Genomic DNA, 22,065 nt, shown 5'->3' with positions numbered 1-22,065 from the left:
GTTTGGGTCGCCGATTTTCGGCCTCAGAGGGTACACTTATTTCCGCCTCGCCTGCTTTCTAAAAACGTGTCGGCAATGTGCCAGCCCCTGCGTGAGATGGGCGGAGGTGTCGATGACCTGCACTGTTGTGCGACCAACCGCCGGGGAGTTTTAAAACCAAGAAACAGCTGATCACAGCAGTCAGTGCATCATTTCATCCGCGGACATTAAGATGAGCAACTGGACAGCTGCTGAGATCCAGGAGATGCTAGTGTCTCCTCGGTCTCTTAACTGTTTGGTTGTGGTTGAACCCAGTTCTAAACTCCAATGGGGTGCAATGTAAAGATCTTATTTTGAAGTCAAATTTGTTGTCATTGTTCACAGCCCAACTTCGAGCTTCACATCATGTCATATGTATACGCCTACCTCAGAGGCGGCTTTTGGAAAAGGAGGAATATTACGCCTCCATTTTAGAAGGACAGGCTGGCACATTGCCGTCCCTACCTTTGAGCAAATGTGCTGCCTTTTTTATCTAAAAAGGGCTTTTGTTAGACTCCATCTTCAAGCTGGGGAAAAACTTAAAGCAGATTAGAGGTAAGACATATGGCCTTCTCAATCTATTTAACTTGTCAACTTTAGATTATCTCAAACACAAATGGGAAGAAGATTTAAATAAACAGATCCCAGATACAGTATCGCAGAAAGTTATTAGGAGGATTCACACATCATCTATTTGTCAAAGGCATACAGTTGTACAATTCAAGACTGGCTTGGATGTGCATTTCTCTTGAAAAGAAGTGACGAGGAAATATACTATACTGTTAAGATAGTTAAGATTAACAGTACTAAGTGTGATATGATGATGGTGAAAAGAAGTCAACTTTGTATTAGTGCCGTACCACCACACTACAGAGCTTCCTCCCCAACTCCATCATAAATACGGTTTTAATTTTATGACCGACTACATGATAGGCATCAAGAACAGCTATAATAGCTACACAGAAATAGCCACTGCTCTTGCTGATTGAGTTAAGAGGCTTCAGCAGCCTCATTTAGTCAAGGAAAGATGTTCAAAGGTCTCTTTAATACAAGTGAAAATGTTCTATCATTTAAAAACAGGGCTACTTACGTTGGCTTAGTACTACATTTATTTTTTCCATGAGCCACCAAAATATTGAAATGGTTAGCCATGGAAACAGGCAGAGCATACAGACCAAATGCACAGACATCAGTGAAGTGAAACATATTAATTGAATCAATTCCATCCGACCCCAATGATTTTTATAAAGAATGCTCACCAACTTTTATGAGCCACTTTGTAACTCTATACTAAGAATGTTAATTTCTGATTAAATCAATTTCTACAGTCACCGATCAACAGTCAAAAGACAAGGTAATAAATATTTGGTGTTTTATAATTGCATCATAAAATATAACTGAATCTTCAAAAATTACTTTTGGCCACGCCCATGACTGTCTTCATGTAAAGCTGTATTGTTCTACCACTGTAATCAGATGTGAAGATTACCTCAAGAATCATGACACATAGACATGCAAAAGTAATAACATTTAATTCAAATAAAACCATGCAACAGGTCACCACCACCCTGATTAGATTCAACCCCTGTTATAAAATAAACATCCGAAGCCATACATTGTATTCAGTGGGCAATCACTGTATGAAAGAGAAGATGACTCCAGGGAGTATACACAGGTAAGCCCAGAGACTAAATAACCAAAAAAAGGACCCAAAAACAGCAAACAAAATAAATCACAGCTCCTCCTGCTCTGCACAGGCCACAGTACAGTGGTGATCCTGAAAAGGTGCCAAGCACACAATCTACGTTCTCTGGAGAGAGAAAGCACAAGGACCTGTAGCCCCCCACCCCCACCATACCCCCCTGCCACTGGCTGCTCATAATCAATCACTATCACAAAGCGCTATGAACCATATGGCACACAGAAGACAAGTCTGAGATCATGAGTGATGAGCCAGTAGTGTCCCATTGATACATATGTCGCTGAAAGTCTAGTAGCAGTATATTCCCATGTACCGGACATGCAGTCGTTTAAGGAAGGCCCGTCAAATTCACATCATCGGGATTGTGGAAGCTTGGGAATTTGAGGCTAATTTGGCCTAGGGAGACCAAGCAAAGCATTGTTTGAGGAACTTTTTTTTCTTAGTCAGGGGAATGTGTTTCAGCAAACTGCAAGATGTCAAAACGATCCCAACATTTAACATTTCAGTCGGGGTTACAGAAGTATATTTGTTTTGCTGAGTAGTTGATCCAAATCCCTCGCCACATTACCCATACATGGGGACTGTCACCTCCTGGAAAGAATCCAGCGTGCATGCACACACGCACACACACACACGGTACACTTAATCAGGTCATTTGTTATTTTACAATCTGGATGTAGAACACAAAGATAATAAAAAATAACATTAGCAATATGTACAGTATTCATGTTTTGTAATGTCTGGTCTTGCACCGTGAACTTTAATGGATGACTGGGCACTGAGTGAGGAGGTCAGGTTCACCTGCGCATCCCTCCCTCTGTCCAATTGGAAGTTCCCAAAGAAGGAAGAGGGAATCGAGAGTCTTGGATCACTTGATGCTTGTGTCATTTGAAGTCAGTGTTAATTGTCGAAGATGCTGTGTGTGTGTGTGTGTGTGTGTGTGTGTGTGTGTGTGTGTGTGTGTGTGTGTGTGTGTGTGTGTGTGTGTGTGAGTGTGAGAGAGAGAGAGAGAGAGTGACAAGGAGGGACCACAGCAGGGCCTCAGTTGCTGTACACCTGGCCTTCAGGTGGCTGAGAAAGCTTGTTGTTCTCTTTCAGTGTCATGTGCAGTCTAAGCTCCTGCAGCACCGTCTTAATGTTGTAAGAGTTTTTCCACCTGGACAATGCTCCCATTGACTTTATATCCACCTGAAAGTAAAGGGGGAGAAGAGGGGGGAGGAAGGCCAAGATCTTGTTATTAAAGATGTGGAACGCAATTTGAGGGTAAAGAAGGACATCTGCACAAAGAGTGAAATGTAATTCCTTAAAGAGCTTCATCAATCAAGAGACACATATGTAAAAAAATATTTTTAGAGACTGAAGTCTAACTGATCAGGATAGGAGAAATTCCTTCAACAGATTAATCTGTTTAAGGCAGCAGACTATCGATAAAGCAATGGCTTTAAATTTGCGTCCCTAATTTAAACAAATCCAGTAACATCAAAGACAATGGTTTACACAATGCTTTATTAATGACTCCAATTATGTGACAGTTCATTTAGAAAACATTAAATATTAATTTTGTGGCCATAGCGAGATACCTGGTCAGATTTGGGTTATATGTGAAATTAGCCAATTAAAGGATGAAGGTTGCTTGGTTGACGGGGGGGGGGGGGGGGGGGGAATTTCATGGTGCTATTTTATAATTCTTTTAATATTCACTGTCACAGAACGATAACCTGTCACCAGTCAGCATAGGCACAGCGAGTATGTTCATTCATGAAATACGAGGTCCTTAAAGCAAAACTCTCGCCAAACTGCAACTTAGGCTTTTTTTGTGAATGTATGAGTCAAACCTTCGTGTTAAAGTATAATTATGACGAAAGAGGCACTTTTAAGACTTACCGCAGTTTCACGTTAACTCTCGTCCAAGTTACGTTGCATTCTGAGATCGAAACTTCTTGGCTGCCAGGACGGCAGCGAGTGGAGGAAACATCGCTAACAACTCTGTGTACACAAACAATGTTCTCAATGCTCGTGTTTATGAGACCCTGGTGATACTACGAGCAAAGTTTCATGCGGTGTCGAGCCTTCTTAGTGTTTTAAAAATAGCGATTTTGATGCTGGCGTAAGAGTGCCCCAGCATTCCATTGAAAATGAGCTTGCCCTTTGTAATTATGCTTTTACATGAAGGTTTGACTCTAGGGCTGAAACGATTCATCGAGTTACTCGATTAACTCAATTATAAAAATTCCTCGAGGCAAAAACTCTGCCTCAAAGCCTCATTAAATTCCTATGACGCGCACTATACGCGCAGGGATCTGATTGTTCCACACGGACCGTTGTTCAGGAAGCACACCCACTTAACGGGAAGAAGCTCGGCTAAACGCTCATGATAATAATTTTCACCTAATCAAAACTAAATTCCGACACCAAGCAACTAAAGGAGCACGTAGAAAAAACACGCTAATGGCGCATGTCCGAAAAATCGGCATTAGCGATTACGCTACTTCATGCTAACGCTACATACAGCATGTCATATGAAAGCTGGGACTCTACAAATTTCAACAGTATATGTCTCATCACTCTGCGCCCAAAACTCACTGAAACAGCCGCCGAAGAAGAGCAAAAATAAACATCACTTTATACAGACATGATCATGAATTACGTGCTACATTGGCTGTTTTGTGATTATAAACTCTGTTGGAGTGCATTACATCGCCTCCACCGGCTAATCCAATGTGTCTGTGTCACTTTGAAATGATTCCTGACCCTAGTCTTCGCACACAGTGTATTTGCCTCCTTGTGACTGGCAGATTAGTGTGGTTATCATGGATTTGGGGACTGCACCTCGATTCTATTGGCTCTGACGGTTCGATAGAGGTGTCAATCATCCAAATTGAACAATGGATTCCCAAAATGTCGCCAAGTCTAACCTGTCGTGGGTGATTGACAGCTCCGCCCCCTTTAACACCAAAACACAGAAGGGCACATCAGAGAACACTTTCTACATGTTTTTTTTTTTGTTTTGGAAAAAATGTTGGAGTTGGAATGTATACCTCTGTTTTTTTGAGAAATGCTTGATCATTTTACAGCCACATCATTTTCGTTATGCATTATTTGTTTTGGTTGTTTAAAAACGCAAAAAAAATATATATCCGATTAATCAATTAATCGATCGATAAAGTGCTAGATTAATCGATTACAAAAAGAATCGATAGCTGCAGCCCTATTTGACTCATGAGGTAGGAACACACCAACCCAACCGTGGGATGTCTGAAGCTTTTTGGGAGACTCAGACGAGGTCGGGAACAAATCTGTTCAGTGTGTTCAGCTGCGTTGGAAGCTTTCGGAGCCACATGGACGTTGTCTTACTTGGCAGTACGTCGAAGCGGTGTATTCAATGCAACTTTTCTGCCGAACGTGTCAGACAAGAGGCAACAGAGTGGTCGGATAAAGGCAGTTGGCAGTTGGTTTGAGTCTGGGCGGTGTGTGGGGGCCTATATACATTCACAAAAAAAGCCTAGATTGCATTTTGGCAAGAGTTTTGGTTTAAATACCAACTCCACCCCTTCTCTTGGCATAGGAGTTCTTTCACTTCCTCATGAGCAGTTTTGTGACGGCATTTTAAAGGAAACTCCTCCCAAGGCATTTTAGAACTATTCACCAGGGCCCGTATTCACAAAGAATCTTAAGGCTAAAAGTAGCTCCTAACAGGCGAATTTAGGAGCAACTCCTAAAAATAATGGGCGTGTCAGTCGTAACTTTAGGACTCCTAATTTTTGAAAATAAGAGTTATTGACAAAACATTTTAAGCCTAAAAGTAGCACCTAAGTCTGGGAGACCTTAGAAGTTGTCCAGAGGACTCCTATCTCACTAAGACCTGGTCACAGCCGAATCGTTTGGAGACGCTAAATGACTGGGAATTATTAAAATGATGTCGGATGGAGCGCGAAGGGATTGAAGTTGTGGTTGCGTTGGTGAGGGACGCAATAACGTCGCCAACCAACCGAAACAATCCAATAACGCCAGAGTTAAAATGTTTGGCAACACTCCGGTATTTGTCTAGGGGGACAATGCAGCTCTGTGCACGGGACTAGTATTACCTGGGGACCTCAAGTGATTAAGAAATGATCCCACCACGTCAGTGTTTCGTGCGGCTCATTCGCACATGATAAGCGAAGTCTGTGTTTTAACTCGAATTTACTGACATATTCCCCGCGATCGATTGCACCGGAGCCCTTACTGGAGCAGCACAACGGTTAGATATGGATACTTTTAATAAAATAACTGGTGAGCCTGTTGAAAGATGGAAAAATGTTCCTTACCGCATGCTGCCATGCATGTATTACATCTAATCATCTTTCGAAATTTCGCTCTTCTGATGAGCCTCCTGAATTTGCACCCAAAATGCTGTCAAAACTTTCATTTATAATTCCCAACGCAGCCTCCATAATTCTCGACCAGGAAAAAGGCAGAAAAAGGTGTTGAAAACACAAAAACCTTAAGAAAAACAAAAAACGACCCCAAATCACAGAGATGCCAATTTGCACAGGACTAATATTATCAAATGACCTCTGTGTTTGGTAAAATATAATAGGTAATTTGCGGTAGAATTTTTACATAACAAATTAAGGACATGGCAGATTCGCACGGGATTAAGATCACAGACGACCTCCGCAATTATTACAAATTACTGGAGGTCCCCAGGTTATACTACTCCCGTGCGAATAGGGCTTTTGTCAATCGGAAAAAGTTGCATTCCATCAACACGCAAATTGTATTTGACGCATGTTACAATATACTGGACATTGTTGCAAAATGGGCCGATTCCCGAATTTTAATGGAGAGTTGTTTGACGCAGCTTTTCGAGCAAATGCCGCTTTTATTGACAATTCACGCTTTCCATCGCAATCTTCTAATTTGTAATTTTTGTCCTAAGTGTTTTGTGTTTTTTTTTTGTTTTTTTTGGGGGGGGGGGGGGTGTACTGAATTCTCCTCATAAATACATTTCTTTATCCAGTATCTATTCATAGGCTTTGTCATGGGCTTGTAGGCAACTTCCTTATTTTCACTTCATGCATTGCGTAGCCTAAATGACTTTTCAATGGGCTGCCCTGTCACTCAACAACCAATCACCGTTGTCACCGCCTCTAAGTGCGTCCTTATAAAATGACATCATCCATAGCAACAGAGAGTTACTTCTAGTTTAGGAGTTCACTGTTTTCATAACTAAAAGTAGGTCTCAGCAGCTTTGTGAATTACTTTTAAGAAACGACTCCTACATAAAAACTTTTAGTCCGATTTAGGAGTACTCCTAACGTTAAGATAAAAGTCTTTGTGAATACGGGCCCAGGAGTCCAAGCACAGTACATAGTGCCTGTGAATCTAAGTCCAATACGCTGGGATTCCCAGCACTGGTAGCTTTCATTTTACACCATTGTAGATGATGTGGCAAATGTCGACATAGGACTGCTTTATGGCACTTGCAGTTTACAAGAGAACAACAGTAGTTCAATGTAATGAAGTACTTAGATTAGATTTAGATAAGTTTGGTTTTTAATTCAGTTGGTTAGTCTGTAACAAACGTTATCGTATGGTATCTGTTTACATGTACACACTGTAGGATCTGTTAACGTTTCAAACAGAATGGCCTGAGGACAAAGCAATTTTTTATGGCAGGATCACAGGCCACGTGAAAAAAATGATTAATGTAGCAGTGATATTGAACCTGGTGACTCCAACTATGACATGAATGGAAGAATAAAGTTACAACATCAAAGTGCTTGTTGCGTAGCAAAAATTGTCCATCATCTTACTACTAAAAGCTACCCCTGATTGACGTATAGTTTAGTTCTTAAATTAAACAGGCAGGCAGGCAGCTCTCCGGGGAGCCGTGGCGGCGTAAGCAAATGACACTTGACTGCAGATTATACTTTTATGCCCAGCATAATCCCCCTTTTTATTGAATGGCTGGCATGGAAAATGGCTTTTTAAAGGCTGAATGTAAAAATTAAAAATAATAACAAAAAATACAACAATAAAATTAAAAATATATATATTTAATCTAAATTTAATTTAGGGTCCCAGCCTGATAGCCTGTGCTTCCCTTTAGGTTTTTCTCCTCTACCCTCATCTCATCTCTCTCTCCTGCACCACCACTTTGCTCTCCTGCTCCTTCACTCTGCTCTCCTTCACTTTGTTCCACTGCTCCTCCCTGTCTAATGTTACTTGTCTTATACGATTACATAAAACATTAACATTAGATAATTTACACTCACATCACATCTGATTACAAGTATGAACACAATTTTTTACCTAACCATCATCATTTGAGTCAGTAAAAGGCTAATAATACCTGACTAGCATCATCTTCATCAGGGCCTGTATTCACAAAGACTTTTATCTTAACGTTAGGAGTACTCCTAAATCGGACTAAAAGTTTTTATGTAGGAGTTGTTTCTTAAAAGTAATTCACGAAGCCACTGAGACCTACTTTTAGTTATGAAAACAGTGAACTCCTAAACTAGAAGTAACTCTCTGTTGCTTTGGATGACGTCATTTTATAAGGACGCACTTAGAAGCGGTGACAACGGTGATTGGTTGTTGAGTGACAGGGCAGCCCATTGAAAAGTCATTTAGGCTGCGCAATGCATGAAGTGAAAATAAGGAAGTTGCCTACAAGCCCATGACAAAGCCTATGAAAAGATATTGGATAAAGAAATGTATTCATGAGGAGAATTAAGTGCGTTGATCCGGCCCATTTCCCAACAATGTCCAGTATATTGTAACGTGTGTCAAAGACAATTTGTGTATAGATGGAATGCAAGCCCTATTCGCACGGGACTAGTATAACCTGGGGACCTCCGGTAATTTGTAATAATTGCAGAGGTCGTCTGTGATCTTAATCCCGTGCGAATCTGCCATGTCCGTAACTTGTAAAGTAAAAATTCCACTGCAAATTACGTACCATATTTCACCAAACACAGAGGGCATGTGATAATATTAGTCCCGTGCCAATCGGCATCTCTGTGATTTGGGGTCGTTTTTTGTTTTTCTTGAGGTTTTTTGTGTTTTCCACGCCTTTTTTCTGCCTTTTTCCCAGTCGAGAATTATGGAGGCTGCATTGGGAATTATAAATGAAAGTTTTGACAGCATTTTGGGTGCAAATTCAGGAGGCTCATCAGAAGAGCGAAATCTCGAAAGATGATTAGATGGATTACATGTATGGCAGCATGCGGTAAGGAACATTTTTCCATCTTTCAACAGGCTCACCAGTTATTATATTAAAAATATCCATATCTAACAGTTGTGCTGCTCCAGTAAGGGCTCCGGTGCGATTGACCCGGGGGATAATGTCAGTAAATCCGAGTTGAAACACAGACTTAGCTTATCCTGTGTGAATGCGCCGCACGAAACACGGACGTGGTGGGATAATTTCTAAATCACTTGAGGTCCCCAGGTAATACTAGTCCCGTGCAAAGAGCTGCATTTTCCCTGTAGCCAAATACCGGAGTGTTGCCAAACATTTTAACTCTGGCGTTATTGGATTGTTTCGGTTGATTGAGGACGTTATTGCGTCCCTCACCAACTCAACCACAACTTCAATCCCTTCGCGGTCCATCAGATATCTTTTTAATAATTCCCTGTTATTTAGCGTCTCCAAAACATTCGGCTGTGACTAGGTCTTAGCGAGTTAGGAGTCCTCTGGACTACTTCTAAGGTCTCCCAGACTTAGGTGCTACTTTTAGGCTTAAAATGTTTTGTGAATAACTCTTATTTTCAAAAATTAGGAGTCCTAAAGTTATGACTGACACGCCCATTATTTTTAGGAGTTGCTCCTAAATTCGCCTGTTAAGATTCTTTGTGAATACGGGCCCAGGTGTCTTTCTCTTCTTTGAGAAATATTTGAACAAGCTCATCTGAAAATGCAGTCAGCAGTTACACCATGGCGTGTATATATTCGCTTAATGCTATCAATTAGTTTACTCACGTTAGCGACACTGAGTTGAGTTGGCACCGGGCCCAACTAATTAAGCTACAGATATGTTACGTAACCTTAGCTGGCCATCAATATTTTGCGAATGTCTATTGAACTTATAAAATCTATTCTAAGTTTTCTTAAGCTAATATGTCTACCTTTTCTCCGGTGAGTCGTTGCCCTATTTTCAAGATGACACTCCTCTGACTCTCCGACCTGGTGCCTGGGTGCTTGACGTGCTGTCACTTTCAAGGCCGCGCTCTCGCAAGGAATTAACATCGATGGCACCAGTAAGTTCTTTTGGGGGGGGGGGGGGGGGGATCTACTCCAAAGAGTAGATACTGAGCAAGATAGTTATCTAGTTTACCTCAGCACTCGCGACACCCGACCCAGTGCAGGACTCTGAGGTGAAGGTGGAGTGGTGGGCCGCCACTCCTAAATGAATGTAGAGGAAACACTGACACACCCCCACAACTTTCACCCGGTTCCTATTGGCCGCAGGCCAGGAAACTCCGCCAGGATCACAATGACGTCACAGTTTAAAGATCAGGAGATCCCAATGCACATCGCATTCTCGTTCTTGTTTCTACATTTAAAAGGGCCCACACGCCACTCCCGTTAAACACCACCACACAGCTACTGCTGTAGCACGGCCATTTCATTTACCGACATTGTTGATCACGGAAAGTTACTTGATGGAAAGTTACTTGATAAAGTCATTAAAAACAGAATTACTCCACAATCATATTTACAGAATGATCATCCCAAATAAACACAGATTTTGCCGAATGTATGACGAAATTGTGCGAGTTGCTAGTTGTGACCTAACGACTAGAGCGACCTTACACGCATCGGCCGTCTTTGATTGATCCCTATAAGCAAACAGGGTCAAATCATAGAGGACTGGGTGTTCTGCTACGGCAGCATTCAATTCCACCCTGACGCGTCACAGCTCATTACATAAAGTACATAAACTAACCAGACGTTCAGACCAAAGGCACATAAAGAGGAAAATGATGCCGAAAGTCATTCACTTTCTATTGGGAGCCAGGTGGAGAAGGAGTGAAGAGTGGAAAAGGCGAAGGTAGGTGGAATAAGCGGATTAGGAGGAAAAAAAGTTAAAGATCCTCCAATTTTCTGTATTCCAGGTATATGATTCGGTTGAATCGGAATCTGTGTACTTGTGTGACTTCACCAAGTCACATTCGGCGCTTCCTGTGGTCTCTCCAACAAGATTTCCCAAGACACGCCGACTAGTTTTGAAGTCCGGGGAATGTGACTTCCCAAGCAACGTTCAGCCATCTTTGTAGTTTTCAGGCTTTGAGACTAAAGGTATATCATTTGATTATTGATCCCTAATTTTAGGGTAGTGCCCCGTGTTCATTAATGAATCATAGTAACCTACATTTCATTAATTAACTATAATAATTTTATGAATTAATAATAACATTTTTATCAATAATCAATATCAATTCCCAACACAAGCCAGAATGAATGCAACTGAAATTCAGATACTCACCACACCACTTGAACTGTGTACGCAGGACAGGTTGATCTTGTTCACAAAGCGGACAAGAGGGGGGTGTTCTGGGTATCGGGCTCCACATTCTATTTTCAGACTGTATATCCTGCCCTCATAGACAGTCTGAAATTAAAGAGGATGACAGATTAGCACACAGTGTAAAAATCAAGGAAATGTGATGGTATGTGGTGGCCATTAATTAACCACATTTGTTGATTGAGATTGACATTGCATTATTGACATTGGAAGGTTGTGGCAGGTAACACTGACCAATGCAGCAACAGTGAGGCTGATTTTAGCTAGTGTTGAAGGCAGCTGCACAGAAAAAGTGCAGTGAATATAAAATGGTAGGTCTAAGAAACAGCCACAGGGGTTCTCATCACCATGGGGACTCACACCCTAACTTGCAACCGTTGCAGCCAAGTCAACCAACATCTTTATATGCTATCACAGTGGGTCCTTGGTAGGAAACCCCTGGATTACACTTGCAATGTTTTTTTTCATGATCTCATGATCTCAAGTGTATGCTTCTTATTCTTCTTAACTGCATGTTTGATGCTTTTATATCTAACTGACACTTTCATCACAATTCATCTGTTGGGTCACAGAATAAAGCAAAGCAGAAATGTCAGACAACTGTGTTTTAATCTTATTTTTTTACATTACAGTTATGGCACAAAACAAAAGGACCACAGAAAAAACAAGTTTACTTTCACATATCTCCCCTGGCAGATAAACTGCACAGTCTACCCGGATGTCAAAGTGATACATCTATACCACAGTGGTGAAGGAACAAGGCTGCCTCTTTTGCTACTCCAAAACTGCAGGCTAACTGGTGCATGCATACACTTGTATTTGCCTCCAAATGACAAAAGGAAGTACTACATCATCCTAACTCTCTAGAGCAGGGGTCGGCAACCCGCGGCTCTATAGCCGCATGCGGCTCTTTAGCACCCCCCTAGTGGCTCCCTTGAGCCTCTTCAAAAATGTATGAAAATGGATGGGGGGGATATATTTTTTGTTTTAATGTGGTTTCTGTAGGAGGACAAACATTCTCAACGTTTTCCAATGCTGTAAAAATGTGCATAATAAATTTCTACATTTCTGTCAACGAAGATTTGCGTCATAGCCTGCGATAGGGCTGGGCGATATGGACTAATAGTCATATCCCGATATATTTAGGCTGAATATCGATATACGATATATATCCCGATATTTTTATGCAAAGTGAGAGCAAATGTTCAGTCAAAATCAAAGCCAAATATGACATGTGGGTGGGAATTTCGTCATTTTAGGGGCAAGGCCATTTGGCCTTCACTTTTTTTTTTGTCAGGGGCACCAAGGCCACATGACAGGGCACAAAGGCCACTGAGTAAAATGTGTTGATTTACCTTTCAGACTGATACCATAACATCCTAATTTATAATAAGACATGGATTATGTATTAAAACATTTTTTAAATACCAATATTAAGTTAATGTTACATTACAAAACAGTTTTTGTTAAGTAGGGTTAGGGTGAGGTGAGTTTTGTGACACTACACTGAATATTAGTGTTACTGAATAATTCTCCCAAATAGAAATTCCCCAAAATTATGGCAAAGCACATTTTTTCCAAACAAAAAAATTGTAGAATAACCAGCAGGAGACCACTGATGTGTGGAGTGATTTTGGTGACACTACACTGAATAATAGTGAAGTTATTGAATATTTTTTGTAGTTTCTCTTTTCAGTGCTGTACTTTGTAGATGGTCCCTGCGCCCTCGTCTCATGTCTGATTTTTTTTTCACGGGGCATCAAGGCCAAAGTGCGGGGCAACGGCGGCCACCAAAGTGTTTGTTGAAGAGTGCCGGACTGTCTGTTCCAGCCCCTCCCCTCTCTGTGCATGAAGGAGGAGAGGCGCGGGGAGCAGTGCAGAGAGCTCCAGGTCAGCAGCTTGCCTGGAGCAAGGATCACAGCGCGAATTTGAACTATATCGATGTATGCGATATGGTCTAATTCCATATCACATTTAAAAAATATATCGATATAAGTTTTATATCGATATATCGCCCAGCCCTAGCCTGCGACACACGTTTCAGCGCGGCGCCGTGCCAGGCAGGTGGCTGTTGTAAACAAACCGGCGGGTGTGTCAAGGGCCATGGATCCCAAAGGGAAAAAGAGAAAGATAGCTGATGAGAACAGAGGATTCAAGGAAGAATGGACCGAATCATTTGCTTTCATTGCCAATGCGGAAGGATTGCCTGCATGTTTGCTTTGTATTGAGAAGTTGTCGAACAAAAAGAGTAATTTGGAAAGACATTTCCAGGGAAGGCATGCTAAATTTGCAGCCGACTACCCAGTTGGGAATGAGAGAAAAAGTGCGATTGCAGTACTTCTGGAGAAATTAGAGGAGCGCAAAGGTAGATTTAAGAAGTGGATTGCATCGCCAAACTCCACTACTGCTGCAAGTTTTGTTGCAACCCGAGAGATAATAAAGCGTGGAAAACCGTTCACGGATGGTGATTACATGAAGGATTCATTCATCAAAATATCAGAGCACCTATTTTCAGACTTCAAAAACAAAACCGAGATAATCCAGAAAATTAAAGACATGCCTCTCTCCGCAAAGACGGTGAAAGAAAGGGCAATTAAAATGGCAGACGACATCACCAATCGGCAAATCAAGGACATTAATTCTGCTCCAGCGTACTCAATTGCCTGTGATGAGTCGTGTGGTGTGATCGATATCGAACAGACAGCGCTGTTATGCAGGTATGTGAACTCTGATGGGCCGCAAGAAGAAATGATCGAATTAATACCACTGAAAGGCCAAACAGGGGGGAAGACATCTGTGAGGCTGTGCTGAAGTGTTTAAATGACAAAGGAATAAACACCAACCACCTGATTTCAGTGGCTACAGATGGGGCACCCAATATGAGAGGGTCGCAAACTGTCTTTACTGTATTTCTATAATTTCATCAATGCAACAAAACATAATACATTAATATTGTCATGGAAGTTAAACTTAAAGCACCAAATATCGTACAGCAGAGTAGTCACGTGGTGTGTCATTCTCTCCAGGATGCACTGCAGGGAAAATAAACATTTAATCATGAATGCTCATTATGTATTTGTAGCCTACTTAGTCATTTTGATAGTAGGCTAATATAGCTAATATACACTTACAGCCTGTGTTGCCTTCATATAAGGCTTATATAAGGCTTTTAATTTTTTGCGGCTCCAGACAGATTTGTTTTTTGAGTCCAATATGGCTCTTTGAACATTTTGGGTTGCTGACCCCTGCTCTAGAGGGTAGAGAGAACCATCATAAAGCCACCCGTGGAAACAGAACCACCCAAAATGGTGGCTCTTCCACCTCAGAGCTCCTAACACACGGTAACAAAATCTACACTAACTTGGACACATCCAACTCCTTTTGAGTGTATTCACTCATCTAAAAGTTCAACTGCAGAACTATGAATAGTTTTTTTGCTATTGTTTGTAGTAGACGATATAAACATTAATAACATGAACTCCTCATATGCTGAATTTCCACACAGTTGGTATAGTTTATCTGTTTACTGTGTGCTAGTGTTTTCTTTTCTTATTTGACAAGTTGTTCATTTAGATCAGCAAAAGCAGCATGGGAAATGAAGTCAGAGCTCTACTCATTAGGCTTTGCAGCCCACCCAATGTTTTCCATTTTTTACTCCGCATGATCTTGAAGTGTATTTAATGGTCCCTTTAATATTACAAGCACATTTGTTAAAAGCAACTTTTTCAATCCAACGTAATGTTGAAAGTCTATTGGCCAACAGAAGAGAAGAACGGAATGCTTTGTGCTAGTGTTGGAGGCCCGGGGGGGCTCACCTTGGGGGGGCCAAAGATCATGCCATTCCAGTGAGTTAGCGTCATGTCTTCATCATCTGCGAGGCCCCAGCTTACTATACCGTCTCCGCCTCCCTTCTGGCCATCCTCTAATTCCTCCAGCAGCCGAAAGTTGCGGGGAACTATGACTTCAGGCACACACAGAAAAAAGAAAGTTACGTTAAAGGAGAACTTTGGCCGTTCTTAACCCATATCCCTGTTGATCGAGGTTACAGAGTGCTGTCATTAGGAAAAATAACGAGAACATTTGGCACAATACTTACCGAGTATCAAAACGGCAGCAAAAGCAAACCTATGGGGGTAGACATAACCAAAAGTGAAACTTAAGGATGTCTGCCCCCATAAGTTCGCTTCAGCTGCCGTCCTGATATCTGGTCAATATTGTGCAAAAAATTCACATTATTTTTCCTACTGACAGCACTCGGTAACCTCGAGCAACAGGGATATGAGTTAAAAACTCTATCCTTTAAATAGTTAAATGACATCTGTCTGATAACACTTGGAAGGAAATTCAGTCGTGGAAGTTGGAGAAATCCGCTAACCTAAAGAAAAATGTATACAAACAAAAAAAACCAAAAAAACATGCCTCGAAAATCAAAGTTTAATAACCTGATAATATTTTTTTTTAAATGTCAATGACTGGAAAGACAGAGCTACCCTTGGAAGCAATCAAAAATAAATCCATTTGTCCAAATAGAGTTGCATGGCATCAAGCTCAACACTTTTTTTTCAAGTCACTTGTGTTTTTCAACATGATCAGATGGCAATAAAATCTTATATTGTCCCCAAAAATCCAGTATCAGTAAACTGTGATACAAAATTACATATATCAGGAACGAGGATGATTTGGGCCATTTCATCCACCTAAACTTGTTCACATGAATTCCCTGATCAAAAATGTGTTGATGTGATTTATGAGGAATTCCATACCAACAAAACAAATAACTTCAATTGAAATTAAAATGATCTTTCTTCAGAAAATAAAACAGTCAAAATAACCTAAGAAGTGTTTAGTGAGTGTGTGTATTTACTGAGATCTGTACTAATATCTATGCAAAAACAATAACTTCTAGATGTGATACAACTGCAGAAATACTAAACAGAACCAACATTTGGTTAAAAAAGTGAAAACTAGTGGATATATTCATGTTTGACATATTCTTTGTTTAAAAAAATATTTGTTGCTAGGGTAAATGAATTGTTCCACATTTTTGTTGAAGCTGAGAATAGACACACAACAACTCACAGAAATAATTATCTTATCTTACAACCTAGCTTATAATCAAAACTTTAAGCATGTTATTCTTCCTAATTACATCCTCCACAAGCCCATGAGGGGATTTTATGTCCTGTGTAGTTTGAATATTTTTAGGCAGGTGCACAGAAATAGTCCCACTATGTTTCACTGTATAAAAACTAAATTGATTTATTGTACTTTAATAATAAATGCAGGAGGATCATGTCATTGTTTACACATCTGAAGGGGCAGAACTTTGACAACTGTGCAAGACCACTGACTCACAACAAATCAAACATCTGAATCCTATCTGAATCTCAGATGCCAGCATGTCTCTTAGAATACTGGAAATAGAATTTACACCCTAACATTCTTGTATGTCTAGATATAGGCCTATATAATGAGCCTTCATTCGTGACCGCAGGATATCCTCGGATACCAAATAGTTTGTCGAAGCGAAATCATATCGTTAATGGGAGATATTAACATTTGATTTGCAGTGATTTTTTGTTTATAAGCCGCCAAACACCCAGTGAGTACATTCACTCGGGTTGAGGTTTTTTTTGTTGTCGTTTCTTTTGAGCATTTCTTCCGGAACACAATGATTCTCCAGTTAGTGAACAGGGCTGGCTGCAAGCTAGCGTCAGCTCAACAAACAACTTGTCTATCATCAAGCTAGTCACGGGCGTTACTGCTTTACAAATAAACTAATCGATTGATACTCCAGACACGTGTGATCTCTGGGGTGCACTTATGTATCCTATTGTAGCCTTTTAATAGTCCGGCAAGCGTCATAATGGTAGCTAATGGTTGTTGCGGATGGTCGAGTATTGCTCCAAAGCTGTCGGCCAGCTTGGCTCGCCATTGAGCTAGCTAGCAGCGTTAACGACAGCATTTTCTGTCACACAAATTCCCGTTAGAGTTCAAACTCCATTACGGCGTTGCTCGTAGGAATTGTAAGATTATTTGGCAGCTAATTTACTATGTTGAACATTGTGCGACATTGGCAGAAACAACAAAAAGGTACTGTCTAACTGTCAGCGAAGTCAGCTTACCTGCTCCGCCGGTGGCCGCCATCTTTGTAACTGCTATACGGTAGCGCGCACGTATGATGTTCTTTTGCGCGTGTCCGCCGTAAAACAAAGTATTGACGCATTTCCTGCGTTAGCTATTCAACACACAATACGGTTCAGCTGCTCCGTGATATTAATGGTATAATTATGTTTAGGACGCTAAGGAATGCGGAATACTGTAACTTTATTAAAAAACTAATTTTGGATATCAAAAATGATGACGCCTTTAGCACATCGATATCCAAATGGGAATATCTAAAATTTAGCATTAGAAAAACCTCAATTGCATTTGGTAAAAAACTAAACAAGCAAAGGAGAGAAGAAGAAACAAATGTAGTCAAAGAACTTATGAATCTTTACAGCAAGCTGAATTGGACTGAGGAAGAAAAAGAAAGAATTAATAACGTGCAATCCAAACTGGATATGATGTATTTGTATAAAGCAGAAGGTGCTTATGTGAGGTCCAGGGCCAAGTGGATTGAAGAGGGAGAGAAAAATACAGCCTATTTCTGCAATTTAGAAAAACGCAGACAAGAATATAACTTAGTTTGTGTGTAAAGAAGTTCATTTTAAAACTATAAACTACATCTATCCTTCAAATGAATTTATGAAAAGTAGATTTAAATTTATGGTAGAAAACTGTTATATATGTAAAACGAATCTGGAAACAACAGAGCACCTGTTTTATGAATGTGAGACAGTCCACAATTTGTGGAAATCCCTCCACGACTTCATATCGTCCACCTCAAGAAACATTGACTTCTGGTCCTTTCAAAATATTCAAATCGGAGTAATCCTCGAAGACAAAAAAAATGAGTTCTTAGTGAATAATCTCATTATCATTACAAAATATTATATACACAAATGTCGGTATGCCAAATCCCCCCTTCATGGTTTGCTCTTAAGAATGAATTCTCCATGTTACAAAACTGTCTGATACAAATAAATAATCCCCATGCAAATAAACTGCACACACTTATAGTAGAGTTTAACCTTTCCTAAATCCCTTGTATTTAATTAGTACACATTCCTGGTCTATATATTCTACTTTCATTTGTTCTATAATTTACTACCCATCTCTTTTGTTCTTTTTTATTTTATTTTTATTTTTATTTTGTATATCTACCTTTGCAATGTGATATACACCACAGGTAATTGTCACTTTGGTCTGTGAAAGGAGGTGTGAATTTACTTTAAAAGGTTATATACTGTTATTTTTATGAGAATATGTCACTGTTCATGTAATGTTATCTGTTTAAAAACAAAAACAAAACAAAAAAACCTGTTGCAAATTAAAAAAAATAATAATAATTAAAAAAAAAATTATGTTTAGGACTACCTGGGTGACACCACACTAGCTCTATTTAGCAAGAGAAAAATCAGTTTGGGATAAAAGATAAATAAATCAGTTGTGTTCAAGAATGTGGGAACATAGCAGAACCTGCGATGTGATTTGATTTTAAATAACAATTTTCTACGGCTTGAGCACGGACAGCAGGCAGGACCAGGTCACACGCTTACGGAGCGCTTTATTGGAAGCTCTGCGTCACCACCCACTGGACCAAACAGGAAATGTCAGGCTGAAGGATCAGTGAGGTTCAGTTTCGCCCCATCTTAAAACTGAGACCGGTTTTACTGGGTCTGGATATAAACGTTCCCTGTGTTCACACTGACTGACCTCACACATCATCAGCCAAAAACATTTTTAACATGGATATAATATATATATACATTAGGCGATATGAGGGGGGAAGCGTCTCCCTATAGCAAAATTACCAAAAAGCATCCCCCTTGTTAACCTGCCATCACTCTCCATCCACTAGTAGCAGATCGTGTGTTACAAATCACAGGCGGCCGCGGCCAGCTCCAGCGCACAGTGGAGTCAAGCCGGGCACGGCTGCTTGCGTTCTGGCTGCCCGGCCGCAAAAAACTACACAGAGCAGATCGCGCCGGCAGGAAGTCAGATACACAGGAGCGGCATAGAACATCCGGTAAATCTTCAAAATAAGACTCCCGATGGTACAAAATAAAAAAATTACTGTTCAGAACATGGTGGCTATGTTATGTTGGCATCTACATTTTTGTGCTGGTTTATATTTAACCATTAGTGAGGAAGCTGTTACATTTCCTGACACCAGCTGTTTTATCACCTGCACTCTGCTGGACAAACTGTCATTACACCAATTTGAATTACCCCAAGCATGTCTTCTGCATTCTAGTTCATTCTAGTTTTTAAATATAAATCACCAATTTGAATTACCCCAAGCATGTCTTCTGCATTCTAGTTCATTCTAGTTTTTAAATATAAATCATATCGGTGCATATCAGACAATATATATGCCGATGCCAATATATCTGTGATAGGCAAATATCAGTTGATAAAATCAGCCGACCGATAGATCGGTCATGCTCTACTATTTTGCACAATGTTCAATGTGTGTCCTTCAAGGAATTTAGATGGTAAAAAATTCCAAGGGTTCATGTAACTTAAAATGACCCTACTTGTAGTGTATTGTGAGAAACATGAGAAAACCCTGCCTGAATAAACTCAGTCCACTGCATACAATTTATAGGTGTATTTACTCATTAGTTTAATACAGTTATAAAAAGGCAATTGTAGTAGGGAGAGAAGGAAGATAACTGGATAAAATTGAATTGTAGTATTAGAAATATCACAGTTATGGTTAAGGCATCCTGCAACAATGTCCTTTGGGAGGTGTACATGTGTCGGGGCAGGATGGTGCTCCCATTGGGCCTTGCCCCCTGTTAAAAATTAACAAATCACCTACTTTATATACTGTATAGGCCTACACAAAAGTTTTTAGCATTATTAGTAAGTATCTTCAAACTTTAATTTAAAACTAGTGCAGTGCCCTTAAGAAAAGTGTATTCCTATAAAAAAGTGGGAGGTTAAGCAGCTTTTTCATGGATGGCCAAATGAGGCTGTGTTTGAAGGTGGGACATCAGGGATATTTAGGTTTGTTGTGAAATCCGATATTCCAGGGTATAATTGGCTGTTTTTGACTATTTTTGATTTTGCCATTATATTTCACCTTAAAAGCCATTTACTTGGTGTCATTATTTTCAGCACAACCTCACATGTGTAACTGTACAGTTCTTTTTTCATTTTGACATACTGTATTAACACAATGGACCTAAAATCACAAAAAATAAATAAAATCCAAGTAGAAAAAGTTTGATTTTTTTATCATGATTTATTTATTTATTTTTTTACTTATGATGCAAATATAAATTGTTGTTTGCTAAATTTGTGCATACATTTAAAAAATTTACAAAGTTATATGTCACTATTTACATTTAAATGCAGGCAATGCTCAGGTCTGCCTGAGCTCCTTCCAGCTGAATAAATAGCTGGACTGCCTGCTCCACATTCAGCTTCTCCTCATGCTGACTCATTAAACAAAAAACCGACTCCACGACACACTAAACACACTACACCAAACACTACATAACACACTAACTACACACTCCAAACACGCTAAATGTCACAAATCTCTCAACTCTCAATATCGCTGTCTACACACCGACCGTCGTTGCATGTCAATCATCCGCCTAGGTCCCTCCCACAACTTCCCGTTCCTCAACAACCAAACTTGCTGCTTGGACACTTTCGTGACAAAAGCCCGTTTTTACCGTTTCTTCCTGCACCAGACACAAAGCAAACGTGACGGCAATGTTCGCGAAAAAGCGTGGCGGACATTATTTACCCTAGGTCCGGTTTTGGACGTGCAGATGCGGCCGGTCCGTCGCCTCGGGAGGTGGGCCGTGTAGCAAGCCGCTAGCAGCTAGCTAGCCGCTAGCTACACATGAACATCCACAGATTCCGATTCCACTTTGTTGTCCACACGTCTCCGGATCTCCTCAGACCCGAACAGACTCGGTCCGGACTCGTTTAATCTCATTAATCCACAACAGTCAGTTTAGATGCACAGAACAGAACAGAACGGACCGAACCGCCGGCAAAATCCCGGTCCAGCTCGCGCCGCTGCAGGTATAAATCCACTTGTTCCTTCAGGTATGTCGTGGGCTTGAGCTCTGCAGTGACTGGCTCTGGTGCGCACGTGGCCACAGTGTGCAGTGATTGGCTCTGGTGCGCACGTGACTGGTTGCTCTGGTGGACAATGCTCGGCGGAATTTGTAAAGCATTTATGAAATAATTTATTCACGGTATCATTGCAGTCCAAACAAATGCTTAGATGCACACCACTGAACCACGCAGCAGCCACGTTGAAAGTCTTGGGTTAGTGTGATCCTTATCCGCAGAGATATTTGACCAACAGACACACACACACACACACACACACACACAGACAGACAGACAGAGATTCCGTGCATTTATAGATAGATGAAATCAAAATGAACTTTTAAGAAGTGTCCTTCAAATGGATGTAATTAATTTCAACTTTAGGGTTCTGAAAATAAATATATTCTACACTAAAAGTGATTTCATTTCACTTCTAAAAAGTGTGTTTCTTTGTAAGTGTAAGTGTATAAAGAGCCAAATGTACTTGTAAAAAATATACCAAATTGCAAATAGTCATTTAGTGTGGTAACAGTTAAAAACAGTGCACTTAAATGCATTTCAGCAAACTTGTTTTCGTGCCCTTTCTTATAAATATTAAGTATGTTTTCTAAAAGTGTATTTTACATTCACTTCATTTTA

The 22,065-nt window shown here is 40.4% G+C and overlaps 1 protein-coding gene across 2 annotated transcripts; it reads right to left on the bottom strand.

The window, feature by feature from the left end:
* Nucleotides 1-1,113: 1,113 nt before the first annotated feature.
* Nucleotides 1,114-17,430, bottom strand: LOC115583891 (ubiquitin-conjugating enzyme E2 variant 1-like). Of its 2 annotated transcripts, XR_003984449.1 has the most exons (5): nucleotides 17,364-17,430; nucleotides 15,054-15,199; nucleotides 11,200-11,325; nucleotides 2,712-2,908; nucleotides 1,114-2,681 (listed from the first exon to the last, which is right to left on the bottom strand). XR_003984449.1 is itself a non-coding variant. In XM_030421118.1 (4 exons), exons 1-4 carry the CDS (start codon nucleotides 17,383-17,385, stop codon nucleotides 2,762-2,764), a joined length of 441 nt encoding a protein of 146 aa, XP_030276978.1. In that variant the 5' UTR covers nucleotides 17,386-17,430; the 3' UTR covers nucleotides 1,114-2,761. The 2 variants fall into 2 exon arrangements, 1 of the variants encoding a protein (XP_030276978.1); XM_030421118.1 differs by having other exon boundaries at nucleotides 1,114-2,908.
* Nucleotides 17,431-22,065: the final 4,635 nt, after the last annotated feature.

The sequence above is a fragment of the Sparus aurata genome, chromosome 6 (genome assembly GCF_900880675.1).
Source record: "Sparus aurata chromosome 6, fSpaAur1.1, whole genome shotgun sequence".
Taxonomy (NCBI): domain Eukaryota; kingdom Metazoa; phylum Chordata; class Actinopteri; order Spariformes; family Sparidae; genus Sparus; species Sparus aurata.
Note: the sequence above shows the minus strand (reverse complement) of the source record. Positions and strands in the feature narration are given on the sequence as shown.

Excerpts from the sequence above, each read along its gene's own strand:
- LOC115583891 (XM_030421118.1), bottom strand. The coding sequence starts at position 17,385 with ATGGCGGCCACCGGCGGAGCAG. Across the intron at positions 15,200-17,363 it reads GGCGGCCACCGGCGGAGCAG|TCATAGTTCCCCGCAACTTT; the intron begins GTAAGCTGACTT and ends GTGTGCCTGAAG. Across the intron at positions 2,909-11,199 it reads TACACAGTTCAAGTGGTGTG|GTGGATATAAAGTCAATGGG; the intron begins GTGAGTATCTGA and ends CTTTACTTTCAG.